The sequence below is a fragment of the Brassica napus genome, chromosome C1 (genome assembly GCF_020379485.1).
Source record: "Brassica napus cultivar Da-Ae chromosome C1, Da-Ae, whole genome shotgun sequence".
Classification (NCBI taxonomy): Eukaryota; Viridiplantae; Streptophyta; class Magnoliopsida; order Brassicales; family Brassicaceae; genus Brassica; species Brassica napus.
Genome location: NC_063444.1, coordinates 30,948,058 through 30,975,421, shown reverse-complemented (window position 1 = coordinate 30,975,421; position 27,364 = coordinate 30,948,058). Strand labels below are relative to the sequence as shown.

At 37.0% G+C, this 27,364-nt stretch overlaps 4 protein-coding genes across 5 annotated transcripts; 3 read left to right on the top strand and 1 right to left on the bottom strand.

The window, feature by feature from the left end:
* The first annotated feature begins 745 nt into the window (after positions 1 to 745).
* LOC106373672 lies at positions 746 to 2,472 on the top strand. Its single transcript, XM_013813814.1, has 5 exons — positions 746 to 1,165; positions 1,286 to 1,572; positions 1,664 to 1,694; positions 1,756 to 1,770; positions 1,858 to 2,472. The coding sequence occupies exons 1-5, from the start codon at positions 746 to 748 to the stop codon at positions 2,470 to 2,472; spliced, it is 1,368 nt and encodes a 455-aa protein (XP_013669268.1).
* A 15,260-nt stretch (positions 2,473 to 17,732) lies between these two features.
* Positions 17,733 to 18,756, top strand: LOC106376682 (protein EMBRYO DEFECTIVE 1674). Its single transcript, XM_022694925.2, has one exon. It carries the CDS (start codon positions 17,733 to 17,735, stop codon positions 18,543 to 18,545), a length of 813 nt encoding a protein of 270 aa, XP_022550646.1. The 3' UTR covers positions 18,546 to 18,756.
* On the top strand, positions 18,695 to 21,871 carry LOC106376679 (protein NETWORKED 2A-like). The gene is made up of 2 exons (XM_048745855.1): positions 18,695 to 18,926; positions 19,012 to 21,871. The coding sequence occupies exons 1-2, from the start codon at positions 18,833 to 18,835 to the stop codon at positions 21,723 to 21,725; spliced, it is 2,808 nt and encodes a 935-aa protein (XP_048601812.1). The 5' UTR covers positions 18,695 to 18,832; the 3' UTR covers positions 21,726 to 21,871.
* LOC106376681 (cell wall protein AWA1) lies at positions 21,836 to 25,692 on the bottom strand. Of its 2 annotated transcripts, XM_013816784.3 has the most exons (6): positions 25,310 to 25,692; positions 25,059 to 25,248; positions 24,877 to 24,963; positions 23,839 to 24,195; positions 23,407 to 23,551; positions 21,836 to 23,262 (listed from the first exon to the last, which is right to left on the bottom strand). In XM_013816784.3, exons 1-6 carry the CDS (start codon positions 25,369 to 25,371, stop codon positions 21,998 to 22,000), a joined length of 2,106 nt encoding a protein of 701 aa, XP_013672238.2. In that variant the 5' UTR covers positions 25,372 to 25,692; the 3' UTR covers positions 21,836 to 21,997. The 2 variants fall into 2 exon arrangements, with proteins under 2 accessions (XP_013672238.2, XP_013672239.2); XM_013816785.3 differs by lacking the exon at positions 25,310 to 25,692 and having other exon boundaries at positions 25,048 to 25,248.
* Between the last annotated feature and the right edge of the window lie 1,672 nt (positions 25,693 to 27,364).

Genomic DNA, 27,364 nt, shown 5'->3' with positions numbered 1-27,364 from the left:
GTATCCAGATATATGACGCATTATCCAAGGAGAATTTCACACTTAAGGCTATACTATTGTGGACTATCAGCGACTATCCAGTTTTTGGGACCTTGACAGGTTGCAAAGTAAAAGGGAAACAAGGATGTAATGTATGTGGGAAGGATACACCTTGTAGGTGGTTGAAGTTTAGTCGCAAGTACGTCTATTTGGGAAATAGGAAACGACTCAGGCCTGGTCATCCTTACCGACGCCGAAGAGTTTGGTTTGACAACACTATGGAGGAAGGGACTGCTAATAGAATTCAAACAGGAGCTGAAATATTTGAGCTGTTTAAGGATTATAAGAATGAGTTTGGGAAACCTTTGGAGAAGAAAAGTAAAAGGAAAAGATCAGGTTTGTGTGATGTTGAGGAGCTTACCCATGAAGATATGAAGAAGACTTTGATCAATGGAGGTGGAAGAAACGTTCTATTCTATTTGATTTACCTTACTGGAAGGTTAGTAGTACTCTATCAAAATAAAAATGTATAAAGGAAATTTTAAAATGCTTATCATTTTCTAACCAATTTTTGTTGCTCTATGTTGAGTTAGGATATGCTGGTGCGTCACAACATCGACGTAATGCATGTAGAAAAGAATGTCTTTGATGCCATTCTTTCCCTTTTAATGCACAATGTTAAGTCAAAGATGGTGTGAAAGCACGACAAGATTTGGAGGACATAGGGATTCGAAGTAACTTACACACTCAACTACGTGGGAAGAAAATGTATTTACCCCCAGTTGCTTATTGGCTAAGCAAGGAAGAGAAGAAGAGATTCTGCAAGAGATTATCTGAATTCAAAGGACCAGATGGCTACTGTGCGAACATTGCAAACTGTGTCTCACTTGATCCTCCTCTGATTGGTGGTCTGAAGTTTCATGCTCATCATGTTCTTCTGCAGAACTTGTTACCAGTTGCATTGAGAGGGTTCCTGCCAAAAGGACCTAGGACTGCAGTTACTAGATTATGCAACTTCTTCAGTAGACTATGTCAGCGTGTAATTGACCCAGAGAAGCTAATAACAATGGAGTCTGAGCTTGTGGAGACAATGTGCCAAATGGAGAGGTTTTTTTCTCCATCTCATTTTGATATAATGTTCCATCTCCCTATACATCTAGCTAGAGAAGCTCGTTTGGGTGGCCCGGTACACTTTAGATGGATGCATCCATTTGAAAGGTACATAGTTATTTTGGTTTGTCTATTTTGTTGTTATATTTGTTATAAGCAAATATCTGAAAAAGTTTGTTTATGATGGACACTTAAGTACATGAAAACACTGAAATCGTATGTTAAGAACTTCGCAAGGCCAGAAGCATGTATGGCAGAGGGTTACTTGGCAGCTGAATGTATTGCTTTTTGCTTGGAGTTTCTCAAAACATCTGTACCAGTTCTAGAGTCTGCAAATCGTAATGAAGATGTTGATTTGGATGAGCATATACTTGAAGGGCGCCCAATTCATAAGGCTGCAGAAGTTACACTATCTGATAAAGAGCTTGACATTGCTCACAGATATGTGTTAATGAACACGGCAGTTGTAAATCCATATGTCGAGTAAGTTATTATTTTTAGTTAATAATTCTTATTTAATATATGATTGTTGGTTGTTAGTTAATAATTCTAACTCTTTGGATTTCTAAATCAGAATGCATCTTGAAGATTTACAAGATAAGGACGTCCGTTGCAGAAGGAATCAAACTCTTTTGTGGAAAGTTACATGGTGAATGGTTTTCACAGTGGCTAAAAGAAAAGGTATTTACAAAGTTCTCTATACATCTCTTTCTCTTTTACTCAGTATTGAAATTAAAACGTTAGTCTAATGTTTTTTTTTTATATCAGATCCCTATTAATTCAAAAGAGCATTCGACCAAGCTAAGATGGTTAGCATTTGGTCCAAGACATAATGCTCAAAACTATAATGGCTATAGCATCAATGGACATCGTTTTCACACCGAATGCTTAAAGCGGAAGACTCAGAACAGTGGAGTAGCATATGAAGCTTTTTCTATGTGTAGATCAAGTGTGAAAGATACCAATCACGTGTCAGATGTAGTTTCCTACTTTGGAGTGATACAAGAGATAATATTGTTGGACTACCACATGTTCCAGGTTCCATTATTCAAGTGTAAGTGGGCCAACAAAGGGAATGTTCTCAAGGAAGAAGATGGCTTTATGCTTGTGAACTTCAGCGTTAACCAAGCAGCATTTCTCCAATATCCATACATTATGCCTTCTCAAGTAAAACAAGTGTTTTACTCCAAAGAAAATGACTCATCAAATTGGAGTGTTGTTATGAGGGCACCGCCAAGAGGGTATCATGAGTTAGAAACCGAAGAAGAGTTCGTAGTTGCGCCAATATCCATCGAAGACAATGATGATTTGGGGAATGAATCTTCTGATGATGATAGTTTCTGCGTTAGGGCTGATTGTGATGGGGTCCTAGTACTTGAATAATTGGGCTAGGTCGTTAGGTTAATTAGGTAGTTAGAATTATTAGGTAGTTAGGATTATAGTTTCTGATTGTTTACAATAGTTTCAGGTGAAACATTATGAAGCCGAGAGCTGATGCAGCTATACGTTGCAGTAAGCGCCAAAAAGGCGAAGATGCGAGTGTTAAGCCATTGAACACTCAAAAAAGACGTAGGAGGCTTACTGGTCAAACAGCAGAAGAAACAGCAACTGATATGCAGATTGGTACTCAGGAATCTGCATTGGAAGAACATCCTACTGAACATAATTCAGAGAAAGAAAACGAAGGAGAATCACTAGAAGACGCAGGAGAAGAACAAGAAAACGAAGGAGAACCCCTAGAAAAAGATAGAGAAGATCCAGAAAACGAAGGAGAATCACCAGAAGACGCAGGAGAAGAACTAGAAAAAGGATACGCAGATGATACGCAGCATCCAACTGAACCAGTCCAAGGTGAGCACCCAGAGACCAAGACAAAGAGACGAAGAGGGCGCACTAGGATGATTAAAGTGGCTAAAAACATTGAAGACAAGGTTGAAGTTGAATTTATAGGTCTCGGTGAACATGTAGGGGACGGATTAGTAACACTTTCTTCATTTCTTGGTCCTCTTGTGAGAGAGCATGTACCAGTCCTTCTTGGAGATTGGAGACACATTGATGAACAGACAAAGGATACAATGTGGGAGGAAATTCAGGTATTTTTTCTCAACTGAAAATAGTAAAAGAACTCTTTACATAACTTATACCATTGTGTTAAGTTCTGAAACTTTTGTAGGCGAGGTTCAAACTGACAGAACAGTGGCAAAAGGAAGCCGTGTTAAAGCAGATGGGGTGTATATGGAGGTCTTCAAAGTCCAGCCTTGTTAGTAATGTGCGAGCTGTAGGGAGTATGGAACAACTTATTAGCTTAAAACCAAGAAATGTTCAATCAGCGTCAGCTTAGATGAATTGGGTGAAGATGAAGAAAGACAAAGAATTTAAGGTTGTTTAGGTTGAACAAATTTCTAAAAAGATGTTTGTATATGGAGAATTCTAATCTTACTGTTTGGTTTTATTTGAAGGTCCAAAGTGACAAATTCAAGGAATTGAGGAGAAAGCAGATTCCTCACACCACTAGTCGCAAGGGAATGGTTCGCTTGGCTCATGAAATGGTATGATTCTGTTAATTCTACTTTCCGGGAACTTGTAATAATGTAATATCCTTTTGTCAATTGTAGAAGAAAAACAGTTCAGACCCCACAAAAGTGACTAGGAGTAAGGTACGGATAGCAGGACATACACATTCAGATGGGATACCTGTGAGGCCTGAGCTTGAAGATACTATTGTAAACATTCTAAATCTTTTAGTGAATTATTCTTCTTGTTGTCTGAACCTTTAGTGTCTTATGCTATTACTGTCTTATTCTTTGAAATCAGCAAAAAATCAAAACGATTGATAGTGCAATGGAATCAACTGCCAGTACGAGTGTTAACGACGATGCTGTGAGTCAGGTCCTAGGAAAAGATAAACTAGGAAGGATTAGAGGAATGGGCAGAGGAATAACTGCTACGAAGATAGCATTCATGCAGGCCAGAGACTCACATGTACTGATGCTTGAAGCTAAACATGCTGAATTGCAGGATACAGTTCGTGGTTTGCAGGACGCAGTTCGTGGATTAACTGCATCAAAAAGTGTAAGTTAACATCAATTTTGGCTTTATAAGTTAGGAAGTTAATGTTATAATCATTACTGTTTAACTTTTTCCTTCTCTTTTTCTCTCAGAATCATCTTGATGGTGTCTCCAATTCTGAGGTCAGTGATCTTAGCAAAGGACCTAGGTTTCAGATTTTAGACTGGTGTTCAGTTGATGATGTTGTCATCGGAGAAGGAGAATTCTGCTCATCTGAACCAACATACAAAATTGGATGAATTCCACTTGGTATGCATGCTGGTGCTATTTTAGTTAAGTCGGTTACAAATGAAGAAGCACCTATCTGGAGGCCTACGACATCTGTTACCACACTTGGCCAAGCCATTGGAATGAAAATTGCATGGCATCTTGATAAGCTCATTCTGGATGAAGACTACTCAGCAAATAATAAGACTGCTGATTCAACGGTAAGTAAATATGTAAAGATGCTGCGGAATCATGTTGATAACTAATCTAGTGTTCGTTTTGTGTTTCTTAAACATGCCTTTGTAGGCTACATATGCAGAAGGCGATAGAATCCTGATCTATGATTGGTCAAAGGAGGATGTACTTGTTGCTGAGGGTCGTCTCGAGTCAACTGACCCAAATAAACTGGTAAACAACATTCCTTTGAGTCCTAGTGCTGCTATTGTCAAAGTAGATAGGGTAGTAAATGAAGAAGGTTATGGAGACCAAATGCGAAGAAGTCGAAGATTGGTGATACACTCGGTGAGAACATCCCATGGCCTATCCATAAGATTCTTACGGCTACTGTACAAGCAAATAGAGATGAACTGATGTCGAAAAGTAGATCATATGCGGTAAGACTCTAAACATTCTCAGTCTTGATTGTTGTTGCTAATTTTCTTCTGCGGCTGAATGATTTGTTGTAAGGAATTTCTGTTTAGAGTGCAACAGCTCTAACACCAGCAAGATCGAGAAAAAGAAGTGCATCCTCTTAGATTGCAAAGGATCAGGGGAGAAGGTTGCAGAAGGTCGAAAACTCGACTAATCCAGATGATGTAGTTCATTTTGTTCGCTTAGGCCCCAATGCAACCAAGATATGTGTTGATGTTCCTCTCATTGAAGATGCACCGCTTTGGAAAACTAATTCAGAACTTCAAATCATTGCTGATGCTCAAGGAAGTATAGTTGCTTGGCAAAATGACAAACTCCTTTACATATGAATGCTCAAGGAATGTACTTTAGGAAATCTACTATGTTTTTCTTTTAAAAACGTGAATGCTCTTAGTACTTTTAAAAAAACAACTATAAGTTTGTGTTAATTTGTATTATGTACTACTTGGAATATTTGGTGTTTTGCTTGTTTGTTAAATTATTACTTAGGTACACTTGTTCATTTCTTAGTTTCAATATAATAACAAAAAATATAAATTATTAAATTCATAAATTATAAATAAACAAAATAAAAGGACTTTTTCCGAAAAACAGTTGCTCAATAAAAATAAAATATAATGTTTCAAACATTCAAATCGAAAACCCTAAATAGTTTAGGGTATACAATTTAGGGTATGGTGTTCAATCTTGACACAAATTTCATAATCAAACTAATTTAAAATATAAAAATATATTTTTAAAATAATTATCAAATATGTTTCATCATTCAAAACCTAAACTCTCAACCCATGATATTTTAGGGCATAGTGTTCAATCTTGACACATAATTCATAAAAAAAATCAATAAACTAAAATAAGATTAATTTTAATTAAATTTTGTAACAATAATAACCTGAAATCGAATCTTACAATATTTTTCAATTATTCAAAACTTAAACTCTAAATTTTATCCACTAAGATGGTTAGGGTATACATTTTAGTGTCTAGTGTTTCAATCTTGACAAATATTTCATAAATTATAAATAAAAACATAAAAAAAAAAAGAATTTTAAAATAGATTGTAATGTTTTTATGATTATTAACTAATTAGTATTAATCATAACACATTTTTAGTTTCATACAAATAATTTTAATAGATTTTAAATTAAAAAAATGTTTAAATGACATAAGAACAAAATTTACGATAACAACCAATCATATTATATAGCTATCCTAAACCACACGATCTGATTAACCTTCTCACATCTCACCGTTAAATCAGCATCAACTCTTAACCTACTAATGAAAACAATCTCTCTAGTAAGAAAACTATCTCGTAACCCTAAAACCTTCTCACATCTCATTTCTCCCTCAAAAGAAAGCAATCTCATATCTCTGCAACCTTCTCATATGTCTTAGGCTCCACAATCTCGGTAACCCTTACCCTCTTTGGCAAAATCTGTAACCCTCTCCGACGATGAACCCTTACTTTCGCCGTCTTCTGTGAAGAGATTTGGGTCATGGTTCAGCGTTTTCGGCGCCGCAAGAAGCAGATACAGAAACGAGGTACAATTAATCGTCTATTTGTTTTATCTAATCTTAAGTTTCACACTTTGATACTTAATCGGTGCCGCAAGAATGCTTCTGATCCGTTTCTTTTTGTAGCTTTCCTCTCGGTTAAAGCACGAACGAGCAAAGGTGAGAGGGACCCCGGGAATTCAGCCAATTCATACATCAACAGAGTGCCACGGTCCCGATCAATACATACATTCGGATCCTGTGCTAAAACATACATCAACACATAAAATATTTAAATTTCATACATCAACTAACACAATTCGGCTTTTACATACACTAGGGGGTTTTCCGGGCTAAGCCCGGATTTTTTCCTATAATATAAGTTTAATTTTTATATTTATATTTAAAAATCGAACAAATATGATATACACTGAAACTTGTTATAGAATTATAAACATAAATGTAAATTTTAAAATATTTGAAATATTTTGTTGTGTTTTATTGGAGTTTTATGTAGGATATTAGTAAAATTAATAAAAAGTTAACTAAATTATAAGTTAAGATCTGTATATATTCTTTATCTTGGTTATTTATTTTGCCCGGACTACACCCGGGTTTATACAAATATCATTATATTTAATATACATGACACATGTATTAAGAAATTTCCTAAACCTTAGCTAATATCCAGAAAATTAAGCATTTGGACTCTCAAAATTATAAGTGGTCTTTTATGCCAAGTTAGTGTTGATCTGCATACTGGGCATGTTAAGATGATCTTGATCCAGGCTAAAATGCATTGGTGATGATATGAATGGTTCAATGGTAGTAAGAAACGGAAAATTGTAGTTAAAAATGTGTATCCTGACATGTGGGACAACTTAGGTTATGGCGAATCCACTCCACGATGCATAGGTGATGATATATGTGATTGCACCTCAGTGAGTTTACATCACCATTTCCAATGAATTTGTCTTGGCAGATGGAGCACACTTTGTCAGCATCCTCCGGAATGGGTTCTCTTCAAATTTCTAGGTGCTAATGGCTGAGGTAAGTTGACTGTCTATGAATTTTTCGTAACAGTTGTGTTGTAAGTTACACATTTGGTTTTATTGTTCTGAGTTAATGAAATTGTTGTTATCACTCTTTAATGTTTGATGTATGTTTTTGGTTGGACAATCGGTTTTCTTCTTGTGTGTATATTGTATATTCACACCAGGAATGAAATCTGGAATGTTAATTGCAAAGAGAAATGAACATAAGTCCTCTAGAAGAAAGAAGCCACTCTAATTTAAAACCATATACATGACATAATTGTCGTGATAAGTACCGTTATTGACTTAAAAAGGAAGAAATATACACATCATTGTTTGTAACTCTTTTTATATGTAAAGAGTTGTGCAACTCATTTTTAAAGAATGGTTATGATTGATGTTATTGGACTCAACTGTTGTTATATTACTTTGGTAAATGACGCTATGAATGGAGTGATTATTTGGCATTACTGAATTTTTTTTATATTAAAAAAAAAGATTATTTGTGCTATGCCCACTTCTAGATAACATGAATATATATATATATATATATTCATTGGTACTAAACCAATACTCAATCCGAAATCTTAGTTGGATAATATTTTCATCTAAATTATTGTTTGGGCATCTAATACAGATGTAATGAATATATTGTTTTTTGATAGCAAGAAAATTGTATTTTTAATTTTTATATTTGGTATCAAAATAGATTTCACTGCAATGTCTTTTTTTCCTTTTTTCTTATTTTTTAATTTCCTTTTTATGTTCCTAGTTTAATTGGGTTTGATTGATGTTTATAATGTATATAACTCCATCTCCTCAAGAGCTTATACAAATATTGGATTTGGTCATCTGCTTGGGAGTTAGCCTCCTCATTTTTCACCTTTATAAATATATAATAGTTTTGAAAAAATTAAATCATTTCAGCTTATAGTATGTTGAATGATTTCCTAATGTTCTGATACATATACACGCTCTTTTTTGTATCTTATTTGTCATAGAGTCAAAAACATTGAACTCATGCGATATACTATTAAACAAAAGTACAAAGTGAAAAAAGTACAAAGTGAACTGAAGAATCAAGTTTCCACTATGAATCCCTTAGATCGCAAGAATACCCGACTTTTTATTTTTAAACTCCAATTTTATGAGTCTCTACTTGTAATGTCGCTATACTTTAGTTCAGAAGCTAGATCGTCAACCCTATAAGCTATGAGCAACACACTATACCATATCTTGGTTATGGTACGACCGCGGCCTAGACATCCTTTGGTTTGGAGAAGACAAAGGCCACAAATCTCATCTAAAATTCGTAAAGCATCAGTTCTAATGAAACTAAAATGATCAAACATTGAACTCAAAGAAAGAGATCATTGTACATAGTATAGCCAACACAGATCATAAGAAAGATAGTCAATGATGCAAAGATAAAGTCTGAAATTGGAAAAAAACAAAGCATAGAGTTTTAGTAACCATAAAACCACCACTTTCACACTTTAGCCACATTTGGCTCGCTTGGGATCTTCTGCCTCAACATTATTAGCAGCTCTTTTCACCCCCTGACCATCAGATTCTTCAAAACGTGTGGAAGGACCATCCTCAGCAACTCCCTTCTGCAAAGGTCCCTGGGCATCTAGTAAAATCACATTTCCTACTAAATTGCCTTCAAGTTCTGGAACTTCTGGAGTGAGCACCTTTGTCACAGTCAAAGTATGGGTCTTGCCAGTCAAATTGTGATTTGATACCTTCACAATGAATTTGTGAGTCTGTCCTATGGAATCGATCAGAGCTTGAGGCACCGGGACCAAATGATCATCTCCTACATCCTCATTGGCCTAACATACACTTAAACAATTATCACTATATATTTCTAAATATATGGGGGAGAAGACAGTTTCAAATAACAAAGAGAGGCAGGTTTGCAACTACCTCGAAATAACTCTCAACCAACTCAGAAGCTTTCTTTCCAGTCAACTCATGACCAGCATCACCAAGGAGAACAAAAGACGCCTGATCATCATTATCATACACAGAGATCCTGGCTAAGTACCTGTGTCATGAGCAGATTATCAATGAATGCATTGAAGTATGAGTGTAAGTAAATCTGAACCACTTACTGTGCAACACCAACAATATCGCTTTTCCCACATTTTTTACACATAAGGGTGGTACGCCCTTTGGTTGCCTTAGTGTGGCACACACCACAGCCTATGTAATACCATGCTGAACCGTGCGCAACATCACCAATGGTTGCTATGCACTCGAACCAAGCAACCTGCAAAATATTAAACAATTTAATGAGAAACTATGACTATCATATTGAATGTGTTATTCATTGGTACTGTACGACCTTGGCAGCTTCCTGCTTCATAAAGGAAAAGAGCTTGCCTATAGTCACTGTCTCAGTCTTAGTGACAACGGCTGCATCAACTCTGTTAGCAACAGCTAAGTTCGAGTTCAACCTGAGCAAACATCCAAACATCAAATACAATGATGGAATAACAACGAACAACATTTAATAAAGGAATGCTTACCAAGTGAGATAATCACGGGTTGCTTGGACATCACTGTCCAAAAATACACGTGATGATGTCATAGAGGAGAGAGCTAGGGCACCTATAACAGATCCAATGTTATAATACAGAGTCAAAATTTGATGTAAAATGAGATGTATAATAATGTATATCTATAATATTTGTTATCTCAGAACCTATCGGTTCACTCATAGCTAATAAGCGCCAATTTCTATCAAATGCAATCATATTATTTAAAGCTAACATAACCAGATAGATTCATTAATCATCCTATGTACTTCTTAAAACAATAAGTAAGTTGATAATACGAACCTCCAAATCGTTTCGGGTTTAAGGTGGTGACCAAAATAACACGTGCAGTTCCTCCAGATGCTTTAATTTTTCCACTAAAATCAAAAGCAGCCTTGTACCATAGGTATAACTTCATCACCGGACCACTGCAACATCCAAAACTCGTGTGATAAGAGAGACAAAAGGATAGATGAATTTACCAAAATGAAAAGTAAAAAGATACATATTAGCTTACTCATGTGTTTGAACATGAAGCAGAACTCGGCGGGATGAAGCTATCTCAGCATCATCTAGCACGATACTGTCACTGAGAACCTGCCCATTCACAAGCTTGATGTGGCCAACATAATCTGCAAAATAAAACAATCAAACTCAATGCTTTATATCTTATAACCCAGCAACGAAATCTAAAAATGTAAGTCTGGATCAAAACACAATCCTAGCCAACAATGCTGAATATATTTGATCGAATGAAAACATATCATCTAAGATTAGATTAAACATTATCATATACAACAGTGAAGACTTACCATAAAGATCCTCTCTCAAGTCGCAGGCAGCATCGAACTCCTCATATCCACGGAACCGGAAACGGTCCTCAGGGAAACAAACCAAATTGTCCTCTAGATCAGAGAGGACAGAAGTCGATGAGAAAGTGATGGTGACACTTGGGTCGGCTACCCGATACAAAGTCTTGTTCTTAGACCCGTAAAAACTATTGAGCCTGTAAATGCCACCAGCTTTCATGTGTGGCAAATAAGTCTCTATCCTCCCAGCTGGGATGAAGCCCTGGATAACAGTTTCTTGTTAACAACATTAAACAAATTAAATCAGAAATGCTAGAGAGGAAATCTTAAAAAAAAAATTTAAAGATATATAACCCGTAGTGCATCAACAACAAATTTATAGTTATGGTACTATCAACAATAGCAAACACTTGTTATGAATTCATTAAAAGAACAAAAGAATAAAACGATAATTTGGATCTAAAATGATTTATCAGCATCTCGGCTAAACAATTTTTAAACTAAACTGTAATAAAGAATACGGTTTATACCTCTTGGTCGATGAGAAGCATCTCGAGACCAATAATCACCTTCGTCAGAACATTTCGAGCTTCCCAAAAATGGATCAACCGAAACCTCAACTCGCCTTGATTAGGTCCGAATTTCACATCTTTGAAAGCCATCACTTCCCCAACATCGGAGACAATGGCTTTTCCCCTGACGCCAGAGGAGACAGCAGCTTTGCCTCTAACGCCTGAAGAGACACCGGTCTTCGTGGTGTGAATGATCGTACCTGCAGATGAACATGAACGTTGCCATCATCAAAAAAGGAAACTCAACTTTGTACCACAATTACATATGCTTTTTTAATTTCTTAATAATCAAATATAACTATTATAAAAAAAATTATATTATTCATCTCATTGTCTTAAATCACAAAGCTTCAGACTCTATAATTTGTTTTGGCAATCAAACGGACTATTTAATTGGACAACGAAACGATACGGGTTCTTACCATTGGGGTTCTTGCCGATGGGTTTAGTCAGACCGGAGGAGACCGACGCCTGGCCTTTGGCTGTCTTCGAGTGGGGATCACCGATCGAGAGGCCGGAAGAGACATAGGGTGCGCCGATGGGCTTGATCGGTCCGGGAAAGGAGTCAACCTCAACGCCTTTTGGTTTCTCCGAGTTGGAATCACTTGCAAACGTGGATTTTCCGATGGAACTCATCGCAATGTACTAATGAGAATAGACAACGAAGCTTAATCAAAATAAAGCTCTGATCAAGAGTTTTATAAATTAAATCTGAATGAGAAAAGCCTAGAGAAGCCATAAATAAATGAGAGTAAAGGTAGATGTATCGATTGTTCGTCTGTCAGATCGTGAAACGGAACAAAGAAGTGGAAGAGCAAAGGAACGGAACAAAGAAAAGGAAAAGCAAAGGGGGTGACGAATCGATCTGAAAATTAGGGTTCGTAGAAATGAGAAAGGGCGAGATCAAGAGGCGAGGTATCAGATTTCCGTCTCGCAAATCTGATGGGCTACATGGGCCAATGATATAACACGACATATTAACAAAAGAAATCGAGAAGCCCAAGTTAGATGACCACTGCTAACGTGGCAAAAAACTGAAATATGATTGGTCGATTTTATTGCCGGCGTGTACCTCCTATCTGATCAGTATATTTGCATTTTATTACTTGTGTGATTGACCAATTTTCTGTTAGTCAAAAGTAACAGAATATGAGCTGTCCGTTATATACTGACTACGTGTCCGTCGAAAATATTATGTTGCTTTCTATATTTTAAATAATTATTAATTAATAAAAATATAATTTCTAAAAAGAGTAGGTGAGACTCGAACCTAGGTCTGACCAATGTTACATTAGATCCTTTAGCCACTATGCCAAACACAATTTATTGATTGTATTCTCTGTTATTTTCTATTATACCTAACGAATATTTTTTTTTTTTAAATTTCATATTTTTTTTCCTCTCATCATCCAAACAAACTAAATAATCAAAGGGTCATTCTATCCCTTATTTTATAGATAATAAAAACAAAATTATTATTTTTAATTGTTTGGAATTATATGTTTTCAAATTTGAACTTTTTCAAAAAAAAATTCAATTTTTTTATTGAAATTCAAAAATAATTTTTAAAACTATTTTAAAGAATTATATTTTGAAACTTTAATATTTTATTTAAACACAGTAACAATCATTAAGCTAATTACATATGATTTATATACTTTGTGGAACTAATTCTAAATAATAAAAATTCATAACAAGGAATATGAACATATTTAGGTCAACATATCCTTTTATTTACATATTCCTACATAATTACACATTTTCATATGTTCATATTCCTTGTTCTGAGTTTTTAATTATTTAGAATTAGTTCCACAAAGTATATAAATCATAAGTGTATGTAATTAGATTAATGATTATTACTGTGTTAAAAAAATATTAAAATTTTCAAAATATAAATTTTTAAAATAGTTCCAAAAAGTATTTTTGTATTTCAATAAAAAAATTTGAAAAAAAAATATTGAAAAAATAAATCGATAAAAAATTAGAAAAAGTTCAAATTTGAAAACATATAATTCCAAACAATTAAAAATGGTAATTTTGTTTTTGTTATCTATAAAAACAAGGGATAGAATGACCCTTTGATTATTTAGTTTGTTTGAATGATGAGAGGTAAGAAAAGATGAAATTATTAAAAAAAATATATATTCATTATGCATAATAGAAAATAATAGAGAATACGATCAATAAATTGTGTTTGGCACAGTGGCTAAAGGATCCATTGTAACATTGGTCAGACCCAGGTTCGAATCGCACCTACCTCTTTTTAGAAATTATATTTTTATTAATTAATAATTATTTAAAATATAGAAAGCCACGTAATATTTTCGACGGACACGTAGTCAATATATAACAGACAGTTCATATTCTGTTACTTTTGACTAACAGAAAATTGGTCAACGTATGTAAAAGCCGTATTGTGTTAGTTGATGTATGAAATTTAAATATTTTATGTGTTGATGTATGTTTTAGCACAGGATCCGAGTTTATGTACTGATCGGGACCGCGACACTCTGTTGATGTATGAATTAACCGATTTCCCCAGGGTCTCCTAAAGGTTAGGTCTTTCTAATTGTTGCTTTGTGTTCAACGTTTAATTGTCCAGTTTGGTTTATATTTGGTTCTGCTTCTTTCAACTGTCGAGAGAGCTCTTGCTAACTATTGGGAATGTTTTTTTATGTTCAACATTTAATTGTTGCTTTTCTATTCTATGATTCAGAAATGCAAGCTAGGGGAGAACCAAGGAGCCTCCTCATTTGCGGACTCCCTGCAAAAGGATTCATACCATTTCTCCACCAACAGCCACAGCAAGAAGCAGATGATGATGTGGTCGAGCTCACAGAACGACAGTACCCGAGAGCTGAAGCAGATGATGATGTGGTCGAGCTCACAAAACGACAGTACCGGAGAGCTCTTGGATACTTGATCCGCATTGAGGAAGATGAAGAAGACATCGATCCAATGTACCGCAGAGCTATGACTAACATGCGAAACAGTGCAGGCAACTCGTCTCAACTGAGACGCCCGAAACAAGAGGAAGGAGAGTCTTCCAGAGGCAAGGCTCGGCGAACATAAGGAGCAAAAGCTGAATGTAATTTGTTCTTTTTTCATGAAGCTGAATGAATTTTCCAGTTTATGTTTTGGTAGTATGAAGCTAAAACTTGATTATGATTAAAACCATATGTTATTTTGTATTCGGATTAATAAAATTTTCTTTTCTAAATGAAATATATTAAATTCTAAGTTTCTATTTAAATCATATATATCAAAATTAAATTAAATTTACCGGCTACAAAAAATAATTTGCAAAATTGATTTTTTGTATTGTATAATAGACTATTGCAGAAATAAAATGCAATTGTAAAGTACCCGACGAAGCAAAATAAAACGCTGTATTACAAATACATAACAATAGCGCTCAGTAAGACGCTATATAAAATGTTGTGCTAAACCAAATAATAACATAAATAAAATGATATTGTATTACAAATACATACCAATAGTGTTTTACAAAACGCTATCTAAAATGTTGTATAGTCTGATACAAGTACCAACTATGACATTAATAAACAAAGTAATAACATATATAAAACGCTATTTTAAATTAAACTATTGCAAATAATAAAACGCTATCGTAAAAGTAACTATCGTAGCATAACAGGAAACCGCTACGATAGCTCTCGGACCTATTGTCGCGGTGGAAGACACAGCGTTTCTAACAACGCTGCGATATTAATAGATAGCGTTTATTGGACGCTATCAATGAGCGAATTTCCGGTAGTGCTTGGAATATGGATTTATTAAAGGCATATATTCATCCAGATGATGTTAAATCATTCGGAGTATTCCGTTGAGTTGGTCTTCACAACCGGATACAAAGATTTGGCACTTTTCGATACCTAGGAAATATTCAGTGAAATATGGTTATAAAATTGAGTGTTTGTACCCCAATAAGAACCCATGTTAAACCTTTGTTGGCTTTATCTTGAAAACTTAAATGTTCTCCAAAATTGAAACATTTCATTTGGAAAATTATTTCAAGGAGCTTACCGGTTACAAAGAATTTAAAAGCAAGAGGTATACAATGTGATACACAATGTGCCCTATGTGGTGCAGAGGAAGAATCAATCAACCGTGTGCTTTTGAATGTCACATGCCCTTCAAACGTGGGCTTTGTCTACGATTCCTTCGAATCCGGGTGGATTCCCATCACCATCGATATTTTCGAATATGTATTATTTTTTCTGGAGACTCCCAAAAGAGATTTTGATTCTAGCCATTTTCCATGGATATTATGGTATATATGAAAAATCAGAATGCAAAAATTTATAGGAACACAAATGGAAATCCGTAAGAGACTTTGCGTGTTGAAAAAATAGAGGCAACTCTATGGGCTAAGGCACAAATTAATGATTCAAAGAACCCACAGGATGTTTATCTTGCGGAGTAGGATCATCATGATAATACAGGACGTTGGTATTACATAGATAGATCATGGAAGGAAAACGATAAATTTTCGGTCCAAGGTTGGTTTTCTAATACTGGGGAAACTTCGAGCCAACTTCTCCCATGCCCCCATATAGCATAGAACAATCTCCTATGAGCCTCTCAAATCTCCTATACCCTCATTGTTTTAATGAAATATAGAAACCTGATTTTGCCCTTTTCTATTTTCGAAAATAATAAATAATAATTTCAAAAATTTAAAATTTCAAAAAAATTCTAATTTTTTAAAATTTTAAAATTTTAAAAATTTTAGATACCACATTATACCGTATAGTATTACTTAGTTGTACTGGGTTATACTTCGTTATACTAGGTAAAACTAGTGTTTAGTTATACTGAGTTATATTGGTTATACCGAGTTATACTGGTAATAATGCGTAATATTGACACTAAGATATACCGAGTCCGATTGAGTTATACTAGTAATACTGCGTAATACTGACACTTAGGTATACCGAGTCCGATTGAGTTATACTGGTTATACTGCATACTACTGAGAGTTAGTTATACTAAGTTCGACTGCGTAATACTACGTAATATTGAGTACTACTGAGTTAGGTATACCGAGTTTGACTGAGTTAGTAATACTGAGTTAACAAGAATTCAAATCTGAACATTAAATAAATAAAAACACGAAAATGACTTAAAAGAGAGAGCAAGAACAATAAGAACCCTAAATCATAGAAAACCCAAAATCTTCTTTAACAGCCTAGAATCAGAAATCATCCAGAACCAAAAACCCTAAATCAAAGCATAAACCCAGAATTCCTCATCGTATTAGGTTAACTCGTTGTTGTTCTAAACGGATCTGAACCGCGAGTAGAAAAAAATTGCCATTGATGTCGTCTTCATCACCTTGGACATTTGTTGTTGCTGGCTCCATCACCTGTGATGAAAAGATAGAAGAAAGAACCGCAGAGAGAAGGGAGAAAAGATAGAAGAAAGAAATCGAAGAGAGAAACGCTCGAGACGAGAGAAGAGAGAAAAAAAAGAGTAAGGATAAAATAAAAGAGAAGTGTCGGTTTCTATTATCTTTTTGTTATTAGCGTTAGGGGTAAATATGTAAAAGACTTAGCTTTAGAACTAAAAATAAATCAAATAATTTTAAAAATAGAATGGGTCCTTGAGAGATTGGTCTTTCACATTTAGGGGTATGAGAGGAGATGTTTCGGAAACTTCTGGTAAGATCATGGGTCAATGACTATCCGACCTAACCTATCATTTTTAAATGATGAATGTGAAGTTTTGGTTTGGGCAATATAATGCATGAAAATCTTACAGTTCACGGGGATGATGTTTACAACAGACTATTTTCAATTGGTGAAGATGGTGTACCGACGTTATTTACAGCTTTTGCACTCTTTTTGGAGTTCTCTTGGAGGAAGTACAAAGATGTAAGACGTTATTTCCTCATTTTTCACTCTAGCATATTTCAAGAGAAAAAATTCAATGGCGGACAAAGTTGCACGAAGTGCTCGAGGCTCTCTTTCAGCTGTGTACTATGTTGGCACTTCGACTCTAGTTTGGGTTTTCGGATTGGCTTTCAATGTAGTTTAGGTTTTTTATTATTATCCTACTTTTGTTAAAAAAAAATAAAGAAAAGAAATTTCAGGTTTTCATTTTAGATATAAAAAGATGATTAACCCAGAAAAAAAAGATAGATGATGATTGATTGTTCTTTCTATCGAGAGTTAATGAGTATTTGCTTCCTTCCATATCTTTTATCTTTCCTCGGGATATTCTCCAGACGTTGTGATGGCGAAGAAGTCAAAACTCCAGTCACTCTCAGCACGCCGTTCCTCGCCACGTACTCGGTCGGGAGCTGTGCGAGAACCTATTTCCACACGGGCGGCTAGTTGCTCCAGATTTGTGCCAAAACCCAATTCGGACGAGATTCCCCGCACGCCCTTCTCCTTCAAGTCCATCACACCCATCGGCGGAACCCTAAAGTCCGTCTCTTTGTCCGACTGGTGGCTAACTAAGAAGGCCAACGAAAAGGGTTTGGGCGTTGCAGGATTCGAATCAAAAGGCGGGCCTGAAGTGAGACTCTTCTCATCAGCAACAATCTCAACAAGACATGACAGTACCACTCTCGAAACATCTGATGGCCTCACCGTCTCTATCAGTGGATTCATCAACAGATCTCGTTCTTTACAAAACGGGCTTTCATCTGAGGTTTGCAACCGTTTCCTCTTAGGGTTTCCTTATCACTGGAGAGACTACACTGAAGAAGGGTTCCTGGAGGAGGAGGAGGAGGAAGATTACGGCGTTTCGTTTGATGATATTCCTGTGAATAGGTTGCAAGATGTTCTCTTTACGGCTTCTCCTCGCTTTCAAGCTAAGATGTTGGATGATGCTGTTGACAGTTTGAGAGATTTACTTCGTTCTACTACTGAGAAACCAGACAAGGAATGTCGGACACCAAGAATGGATGGTGGAGATGAGGAGAGTTTGGTTTTGAGTGTTGTGGGAGTGAAGACTCGAGGGATGGTTAGAAGGAGAGAAGAGGGTGAAGCTTCCATTGGGGAAAGAGTCCTCAGATCGTCCAAGAAGAAGAGAGATCAATAGAGAACTTTCTATTGATTTAGCTTTTAGTAAATATTATTTATTGGATTGTTTTGTAACAATGTAGGTAAAGCAAGGGATGTGAAATTTCTTATTTTCGTTTTTGTTATTTGTCATCCTAGAAATGAGGTTGATCAAAGGATCCACCAAAATACTCGGACAAAGACTATTTCTCTCTTTTTGTCTGATCAATGTTTTATATTTTGCACAAGCATATACGCCCATGTTTGATTCTTCTTTGTCTGATCCCACAAGCATCACATTGATGTGATACGGCCTCTGACAAAAACATGTTGCAGAGAGCAGCGAGCAATGCGTATTCATGGTGGTGGGCCAGCCACATCCGTACAAAGCAATCCAAATGGCTCGAACACAATCTTCAAGGTACGTTCTATTTTTCCTTGCTCTTGATCATGTGTGTGTGCCCATTGTTTAATCTCACTAAACAAAGAATCCTCTTGTGATTTAGATATGGAAGAAAAAGTTGAGTATACACTTAAGATCATAGATGAAGATGGAGACACTTTCGCCAGAAGAGCTGAGATGTATTACCGTAAGAGACCAGAGATTGTTAGTTTCGTGGAGGAGGCTTTTCGATCATACCGTGCATTAGCTGAACGCTATGATCATTTGTCTAGAGAGCTTCAAAGCGCAAACCGCACAATCGCCACTGCTTTTCCTGAACATGTTCAGTTTCCTCTGGAGGAAGATGAAACTGAAGATTACGAAGGGAATCCACGGAAACAACCGCATCTTCATCTGATTCCCAAGGGAAGCAACATCCCTCAAGTCCCGGAGATGCCAATGAAAGAATTCAGGAGTCAGTCTATGATGTTGTCAAGAAAAGGACCAGCTGGTCTGAAGAGAACAGTATCTTCCGCTTTAGCAAAGCGGGAAGCGGCGGTTTTGAGTTCTGGATTGAGTAAAGAAGAAGGGTTGGAGGAGATTGATAACCTTCAGAAGGGGATCTTGGCGTTGCAGACGGAGAAAGAGTTTGTGAGGAGCTCATATGAGGAGTCTTATGAGAGGTACTGGGATTTGGAGAATGAAGTTACTGAGATGCAGAAGAGAGTTTGTAGCTTACAAGATGAGTTTGGTCTTGGTGCTGCCATTGATGATAGTGACGCTAGGACATTGATGGCGAGCACCGCCTTGAGCTCTTGTAAGGACACACTAGCTAAGCTTGAAGAGAAACAGAAGCAATCTGTTGAAGAAGCAGAGATTGAGAAGGAAAGAATCACCACTGCTAAAGAGAGGTTTTATGCCTTGAGGAACAAGTTTGAGAAACCCGAAAGTGATGATCATGATAAGTTTATTAAGACAGAAGCAAAAGTAGATGTGGTTCAAGAATCGAGCTACGAATCTGAGAGAGAAGATTCAAATGAGAATCTAACTGTTGTGAAGCTTGCAGAGAAGATTGATGATCTTGTGCAGAAGATTGTTTCGTTGGAGAGCAATGCTTCGTCTCACACTGCATTAGTGAAGACATTAAGATCAGAGACAGATGGTTTACATGAACATATACGTGGTCTAGAGGAGGACAAGGCGTCTCTTGTTTCAGATTCCACGGATATGAAACAGAGGATAGCAGTTCTTGAAAAGGAGCTGAGTGAAGTTAGAAAGCTATTCCAAAAGGTAGAACATCAGAACAAGAGTCTACAGAAACAATTCAAGGAAGCCAATTGGACTGCTGATGATTTATCTGGCAAGTTACAAGATGTGAAGATGGATGAAGATGTCGAAGGAGCCGGAATTTTCCAGGAATTGCCAGCTGTTTCAGGATCAGAAGATTATCTGAAGTCAATCTCGAAGGAGACGGAAAGGGAAAGTAGTGTTGAAGACAGGAAGAAACATGCCATTGTAGTTAAAGATAGTGAAGACACTGAAGGAGCTCAAGAAGAGAGACCTGAGACTAAAGATTCCTTTGCTTTGTCAGAAACAGCAAGCACTTATTTTGGAACAGAAGGAGAAGAACTGGTAACAGAAGACGAAGATGAAGAGACACCAAACTGGAGACAGTTGTTACCAGATGGCATGGAGGACAGAGAGAAGGTTCTGTTAGATGATTACACATCAGTGCTAAGGGACTACAGAGGAGTAAAGAGAAAGTTAGGCGAAGTTGAGAAGAAGAACCGAGAAGGATTCTTCGAGCTGGCATTACAGTTAAGAGAACTCAAGAATGCTGTTGCTTACAAAGACGTAGAGATTCAGTCTTTACGCCAAAAACTAGGCACGCTAGAGAAAGACTCTCCGCATGAAGTAGAAGAAAATAACCAGATGGAACATGATCAAGGACAGCATGAAAGTGTGAGCATTTCACCAACTTCTAATTTTTCGGTTTCCACTACACCGCATCATCAAGTAGGAGAGGTGAAGAGAATACCAGAAAGGACAAATTCAGATGAGGTTAGGGTGAAATTTGCAGACGTTGATGATAGCCCGAGAACAAAGATTCCAGCTGTGGAAGACAAAGTGCGTGCAGATATCGACGCTGTCTTGGAAGAGAATCTAGAGTTCTGGTTAAGATTTAGCACATCGGTGCATCAGATACAGAAGTTCCAGACAACAGTTCAGGATTTGAAGTCAGAGCTAACGAAGCTGAAAATCGAAAGCAAACAACAGCAAGAATCTTCAAGAAGCAAGCACGCAGCTGCACCAGAGGCAAAACCTATCTATAGACACCTAAGAGAAATTCGAACAGAGCTGCAGTTGTGGCTAGAAAACAGTGCAGTTCTTAAAGACGAACTCCAAGGAAGGTTTGCATCGCTAGCTAATATACAAGAAGAAATCGGAAGAGTCACGGCTCACTCGGGTGGTAGTAAAGTAAGTGATTCAGAGATTAGCAGTTACCAAGCTGCAAAGTTCCATGGAGAGATACTTAACATGAAACAAGAGAACAAAAGGGTTTCAAGCGAACTTCAATCGGGTCTTGATCGTGTAAGAGTGTTGAAGGCAGACGTAGAGAGAATTCTAAGTAAACTGGAAGAGGATATTGGGATCTCAAGTGCAACAGAAGCAAGGACAACTCCGAGCAAGAGCTCTTCGAGTGGAAAAGCGAGGATTCCATTAAGGTCATTCTTGTTTGGTGTCAAGTTAAAGAAGCAGACAAAACAGAAGCAAGCTTCAGCATCTCTCTTCTCCTGTGTTAGTCCATTTCCAGCTCCGCAACAAGAGTCTAGTTAGGTTAAACCTGGAAAGCTCCTCCCTGAATAATCAATCAAGTCATGTGTCTGTTACTTTCCTTTCCTTTTAGTTCCTTGTTTTCTAGCTTTACTGTCTTTGTACCCAAACTATTGCTTTAAATCAAACTGTATCTTCTTTCTGCTTTACTGTTTTCTACTAGACCTCAAAAATCTCTTTGGACTAAGTAGTGAGTATTACTACTGTACATTATCGTACTCCAGTCCTAAGAAAACACAAGAATAAAAGCACTAAAACAATGCACGAAATATAAACTACGACCCCTTCTTCTCGGTCCCTGTAACGGTTGCAACATCCGGACTTTTCCCTTTACTTTCTTCACCCTTGGATTTTGATTCAGCCTCAGCCACCACAAGCGGTGAAACCGTGGTACTACTCTCTTTTTCAGATGGTTTAGCCAACGAACTTTTCTCGGTACCACTACCAACTTCAGTCTGAGGTACTTGGGTATGCTTAGGCAAAAGACTAGGAGTCTCCACCTTTGCAGCCACCGGTTTTGCTGTGGTAATCACTGAGTTCGTTGAGATGGCTTTATTTGATTGAAGTGTTGGTGTAACCATGGGGTTTGCTCTGTTTCCCTGTGTCTGCACACCAACAGGCTTGCAAGTAGCAGTAACTCCCGCTCCCGCATTTGGCTTTTGTGGAATTACATTAGCCGCAGGAACTCTCTGTGTAGGGGCCAATCTTGACGACGCAAAACCAGGAGATGGATTATTCTGGATTGTAGGCCCTTTGGAGAAAGGAGCCATAGGTGAAGAAGATAGCACGTGTCTTGGGCTTCCTGTAACTGCATTCCTTACATTCGAAGGTCCGGCGGCAGCAACACTCTTTACTGGCTCAGCCTTCGATGCTGATATAATACTTGACGGACCAGGCAAAGACACCGCAGAAGCGGCTTTTACAGCCTCAGCATTTGGTGCTGATATAGTACCTGACGGACGCGGCAAAAAGGCTACCGGAGCGGTTTTAAAAGGCTCAGCCTTTGATGCTGATATAACGCCTAATGGACCGGTTTTGACAGGCACAACATTCAGTGCTGATGATATACCTGATGGACGAGGGAAAGAGGCTGCAGAAGCGGCTTTTACACGCTCAGCATTCAGTGCTGATGATATACCAGATGGACGAGGAAAAGACGTTGCAGAAGGGGAAGCATTCTTTACGGGTTCAGCATTCAGTGCTGATGATATAGCTGATGGGCGAGGGAAAGAAGCTGCGGCAGGGGAAGCCTTTATTACGGGCTCAACCTTTGGCACTGATGCAGTAGTTGCCAGGCCAGACATACAGGCTGCCGCAGCTACTGAATTAGCTGTTACCATTAGTGCTGATCTCGAAGTGGAATTTGCTGTTGTTTTCTTTGCAGGTACTCGAGATTTTGTAGTTGGAATCGATGTTGCTACCCGGGGGGTTGCTTGAACTACTGGCTGAGACTGCTGTTGACCTTGCAATGAATTACCATTGTTGGCACCATTGGCTTGTGCTCCCGTGATGGTACCGGATGTACGCACTGGAGGTATGCCTAAACAAACAGTCATATGACAAAGCTAACTCAGAGAAGTGTTGGGACTTGAACAATCTAAGAAAGTATATTATAACATAACCAGAGCCTAGACGAACTTATAAATAATAGAATTAGCTAGAAAGGATCTTCTGTTAGCCATACCTACGGCAGCCTTTTTTGAGGGAACTCGATTTCCCACTGCCAAAGATAATGCACGATTAGCTGCCATTTGTTCTTCTGTTCTGTGTAGGCCAGATTGGGTAGAAGAGTTTGAAGTATCACCCCTTTTCCTTAAAAATCCCCACCGCTGCAAATAAGAAAATTCAGTTTGTTACCACCAACACGATGAAAGAAATATGCTATATACAAAAACCATCATAGATAACTCATCCAAAATAGTCCTCGTAAATCTTTCTTCACACTACTATACCTGACACCATCAAATATAATTTGACGAGAAAAAAACAAAAATGGTGACAGGAAAGAATACATAAACTACACAAGAACGCTCATTCATGCTGACACAAGAGGATGCACAAAGTATATGGAGATTATTCAAAAATATGAAACAAATCAGCTAAGTAAAATTACAACCTGCGAGAGTTGTGAGACTGTTCTCTCTCCTTCAAATTCTTCCTTAGAAATAGTCACCCAGCTTCCTTCACCATGTCGTTTCACAGCAGCGATCAGCTCCTCATCCTCCTCAGCTGACCATTTTTTCCTTTTCTTACGAGCAGCCACGCTACTGGCTAGCCCATTTCCATTATGTCCCTCAGCTGCTTTCTGAAGGGAAATAGGAAAGGTGATATTCATCCCTTTAGACGACCAATACGAGTCTGATGGTTCCTGAGGCCCCCTGTGCCCATAAGGTATATTTATGGTCAAGGGAGCCTCAAAAGTTGAGTCTTCAGGAATGTCTAAATCACTTGGCACAAAGGAAGAAGCAATCACCTAAAACGGAGATAAATCAGGAAACTTAGCATTTGAATCATTAGGAACCCAGAATAGGCAAATTGATATACCCAAGAACAGCAGTCACCACTTAAATTATTAGGAAAACTGCATGGTAGTATGCAAGCCACTAGCTGAGACTCTAATAATAAATGCTCCACCAATTACTTTGGAACTTAGCATGATAAAAATTCAAGAACAATACTGCCGGAGAATCAGAAAACTAGAGAAAGGAGGATACAAAAGTAAGCTCCTTGCCACAGGAAGAATCCAATTTTGGTGAACATAATACTGAACGTTTCTACTGCCCTTCATGAGCTTATCAAAAACACAAAACTGAAAGATCCAACCAAAGGAAAATGCATTCATGATCTGCTAGTTCTCTCATAAGTAGGAATATAAAATCACCAAATCGTTTCTGGATATCGAGAAAGCTATCAACGGAATCAATCATATATACGAATCTAGAAAACAATGTATAATACAGAAAAATAAATTCAAGGAAAATAGATAAACATCAGGAACTCATATATCTCTCATCAGATAAAATACCACAGAGAAAACAGCAGTTATGAGCAAAGGCACAGAGAAGCAGCTCTTTTCTAGAAACTGAACAAGGGGTTCAAGAAAAAAGAAGAGAAAAGAAAAGAACAAGGGACTCAGAATAGTTATCCATCTTACTTTCACATGCGCAACAGCTTCGGATACTACATCAACATTGACTGCAGGGGAAGTTTCCAACTCACACTCCATGTCACTATCATCATCCTACACAAGCAAGAGTCAAGAGTTTGTTAAATCTGCAAGTAATGAACAGCTATCACAAGATAAGCACAAGACAAGTGATACTACTAATAAGAGACCAAAGGTAGAGCATTGTCGTCCACGGGGAGAAGAGAGTCTCGATAAGCAAGATGCCGCCATAGCAACTGATAATCTCTACCATTGGTGATTCCAGTACTAGTCTTCTTCAGCATCTCATTCCAGTCCATCTTGGGTTCAGCGTAATAGGCCATCTCTTGTAGCAACTTCAGTATCGTCATGGTGTCATATCTGTAAATAAAAGAGTGTTGGAAGCGGCGAATAACGAAAGTTAGAAGACAGAGAGAGAGACCTTTGCAAAAGAGTGGCCATGTCTTCTTCACTGATGAACTCTTTCCTCTTCCTATCAATCATTTTTGTTCGTGTTTGTAAACAGCAATCACATGAGTCGGAATTCAAATCAGAGGGCCAAATCTCTTATCGATTTCGGTGATGAAACCCTAAGCCTGGATTTAAAATTGAGAGACGACGGCGGCGGAGAAAGAGCAAGCAATATTAGGGAAGGAGAGCGGTTGGATGACAGGAGAGAAGCGGATGCTCGAGACAAAGAGAGATATTGGTGGGTGGCGCGTGGGTTACACGCGTACGGTTTGGGTATTTGTTCTGAGGAACGGTTACAGTACTGCTCGGCGACTAAAGATATCAGAATCTACTGTTTATATTCCCACCCAAGAAAGTTTCGTGGTACAGTAACTTGTTCATGTCTTTTGTATACAAGAGTGTAATTATTTCGAAACAACCATAAAACTATAAAATTACCATAATTACTGGGAAAAAAATAGGTAAATTTCAAATTTTGATAACAGACTTGCTAACCTTCACAGAATATACAATAACAAAAATGTTATTATGCATAATATGCATATATTAAAACCGTTATAATTTTTTTATAAGACTTAATCTAATCGTAGATCCAACATTAGTATTTTTTCAATTTCACAAAAATTTAGAGGGTGTATTCAGTCGCGAATTTGAATTTATTTGTATTAAATGAATAATGCATTATCTAAATTTAAATTTAAATTTTTATAAAACTTTTAAATTTTTTTTTAAAAAAATAGTGTTATTGAACTTCTATTTAAGAAAGTATTTTTAAATTCGTTATTATTGAAATATTATAAGTTGTGAACCTTAAAAAAAGTTTTTAGTGATTTAAAACTATTTTAGTGTGTTTTCTTAGTTAAAAATAATAAAACTGTTTTGGAGGGTTCAGAGAGAATTGATTCTGATTGCTTTCCGTGGATTATGTGGTATATCTGGAAAAATAGAAAAGAAAAAAATTATCAGAATAGGAATGGAAATCCTCAGGAAATATTGCGTAAAGCAGAGGTTGAAGGAACACTTTGGGCTGAGGCGCAATTATTGGTACAATAACATCATGAATATTTACCGCCAGAAACAAACTAGCAATCTCCTGGTACAAGGGTTTGCTATGTTGATGGGGCCTGGAGGGAGCAAATTGTTTTCACCGGTCAGGGTTGGTACTGCCGAGCGAGGGACTCATACGGGGTTACGATGGGGGCAATGAATCTAAGACGAAGCATGACACCTTTGCATGCGGAATGTGAAGCATTGATTTGGGCAATGGAGTGCATGAAGACCTTGCAATTCTCATAAGTAGTATTTGCGACGGATTTTTTTCAACTAGTGAAAATGGTGTCGTCACCTGAAAAATGGCCAGCTTTTGCTACACACATGGAGCAGTTTTGCCGCAGTAAGACTTTCTTCCCTAATTTCAAGATCCGACATATTCCAAGGGTACAAAACACAATGGCGGACAAGCTTGCACGTGGTGCGAAGAGTTCTGCTATGTTATATGTTGATTCCTTTCTCCTTCAGCTATGTTATATGTTGATTCCTTACCTCCGAGTTGGCTATCCAACCCGGTGATTTCTTAGTTTAAGTAGTTTTTGTTGTCAAAAAAAAAAAAAAAAACTGAAATTTCATGGTTTTAAATGAGATTCTAAAACGATTTAATTAAAATAATGTAAATTATCTAATTCATCTACAATCATCTTACAATTCACTCAAAAATGAAATTATTTCAAAAAATATATTTGATAGCAAATAAAAAATGAGATGTGTGGTTTTCATTTAAACCCACTCCCAATAATATACATGATATGTTTTAGACTCAGCAACACTTCAAATTACTGCCATTTTTTGAAAATTTTGATTACTTTTGTCAAGTGCAAAGGAGGAGAGAATTTCAGGAAATGTGTTTATCTTTCATGGATCTTCTGGTATATATTGAAATAAAAAAAATGAAACAATGCTTCAATGGTAATTATGTATTGGCAATTGACACCATTCAACTCACAAAACATGACGTTGATACATTAGTTTC

Bases quoted from the DNA above. Each gene is read 5' to 3' on its own strand.
- LOC106373672 (XM_013813814.1), top strand. From the start codon at position 746: ATGTATTTACCCCCAGTTGCTTATTGGCTAAGCAAGGAAGAGAAGAAG. The intron at 1,166-1,285 runs GTACACTTTAGA...TGGACACTTAAG, and splicing joins AAGCTCGTTTGGGTGGCCCG to TACATGAAAACACTGAAATC. The intron at 1,573-1,663 runs GTAAGTTATTAT...TTTCTAAATCAG, and splicing joins GTTGTAAATCCATATGTCGA to AATGCATCTTGAAGATTTAC.
- LOC106376682 (XM_022694925.2), top strand. From the start codon at position 17,733: ATGGCGAAGAAGTCAAAACTCCAGTCACTCTCAGCACGCCGTTCCTCG.
- LOC106376679 (XM_048745855.1), top strand. From the start codon at position 18,833: ATGTTGCAGAGAGCAGCGAGCAATGCGTATTCATGGTGGTGGGCCAGC. The intron at 18,927-19,011 runs GTACGTTCTATT...CTTGTGATTTAG, and splicing joins GCTCGAACACAATCTTCAAG to ATATGGAAGAAAAAGTTGAG.
- LOC106376681 (XM_013816784.3), bottom strand. From the start codon at position 25,371: ATGATTGATAGGAAGAGGAAAGAGTTCATCAGTGAAGAAGACATGGCC. The intron at 24,964-25,058 runs GTCTCTTATTAG...TTGCTTGTGTAG, and splicing joins ACGACAATGCTCTACCTTTG to GATGATGATAGTGACATGGA. The intron at 24,196-24,876 runs GTAAGATGGATA...TCTCCGTTTTAG, and splicing joins AAGCTGTTGCGCATGTGAAA to GTGATTGCTTCTTCCTTTGT.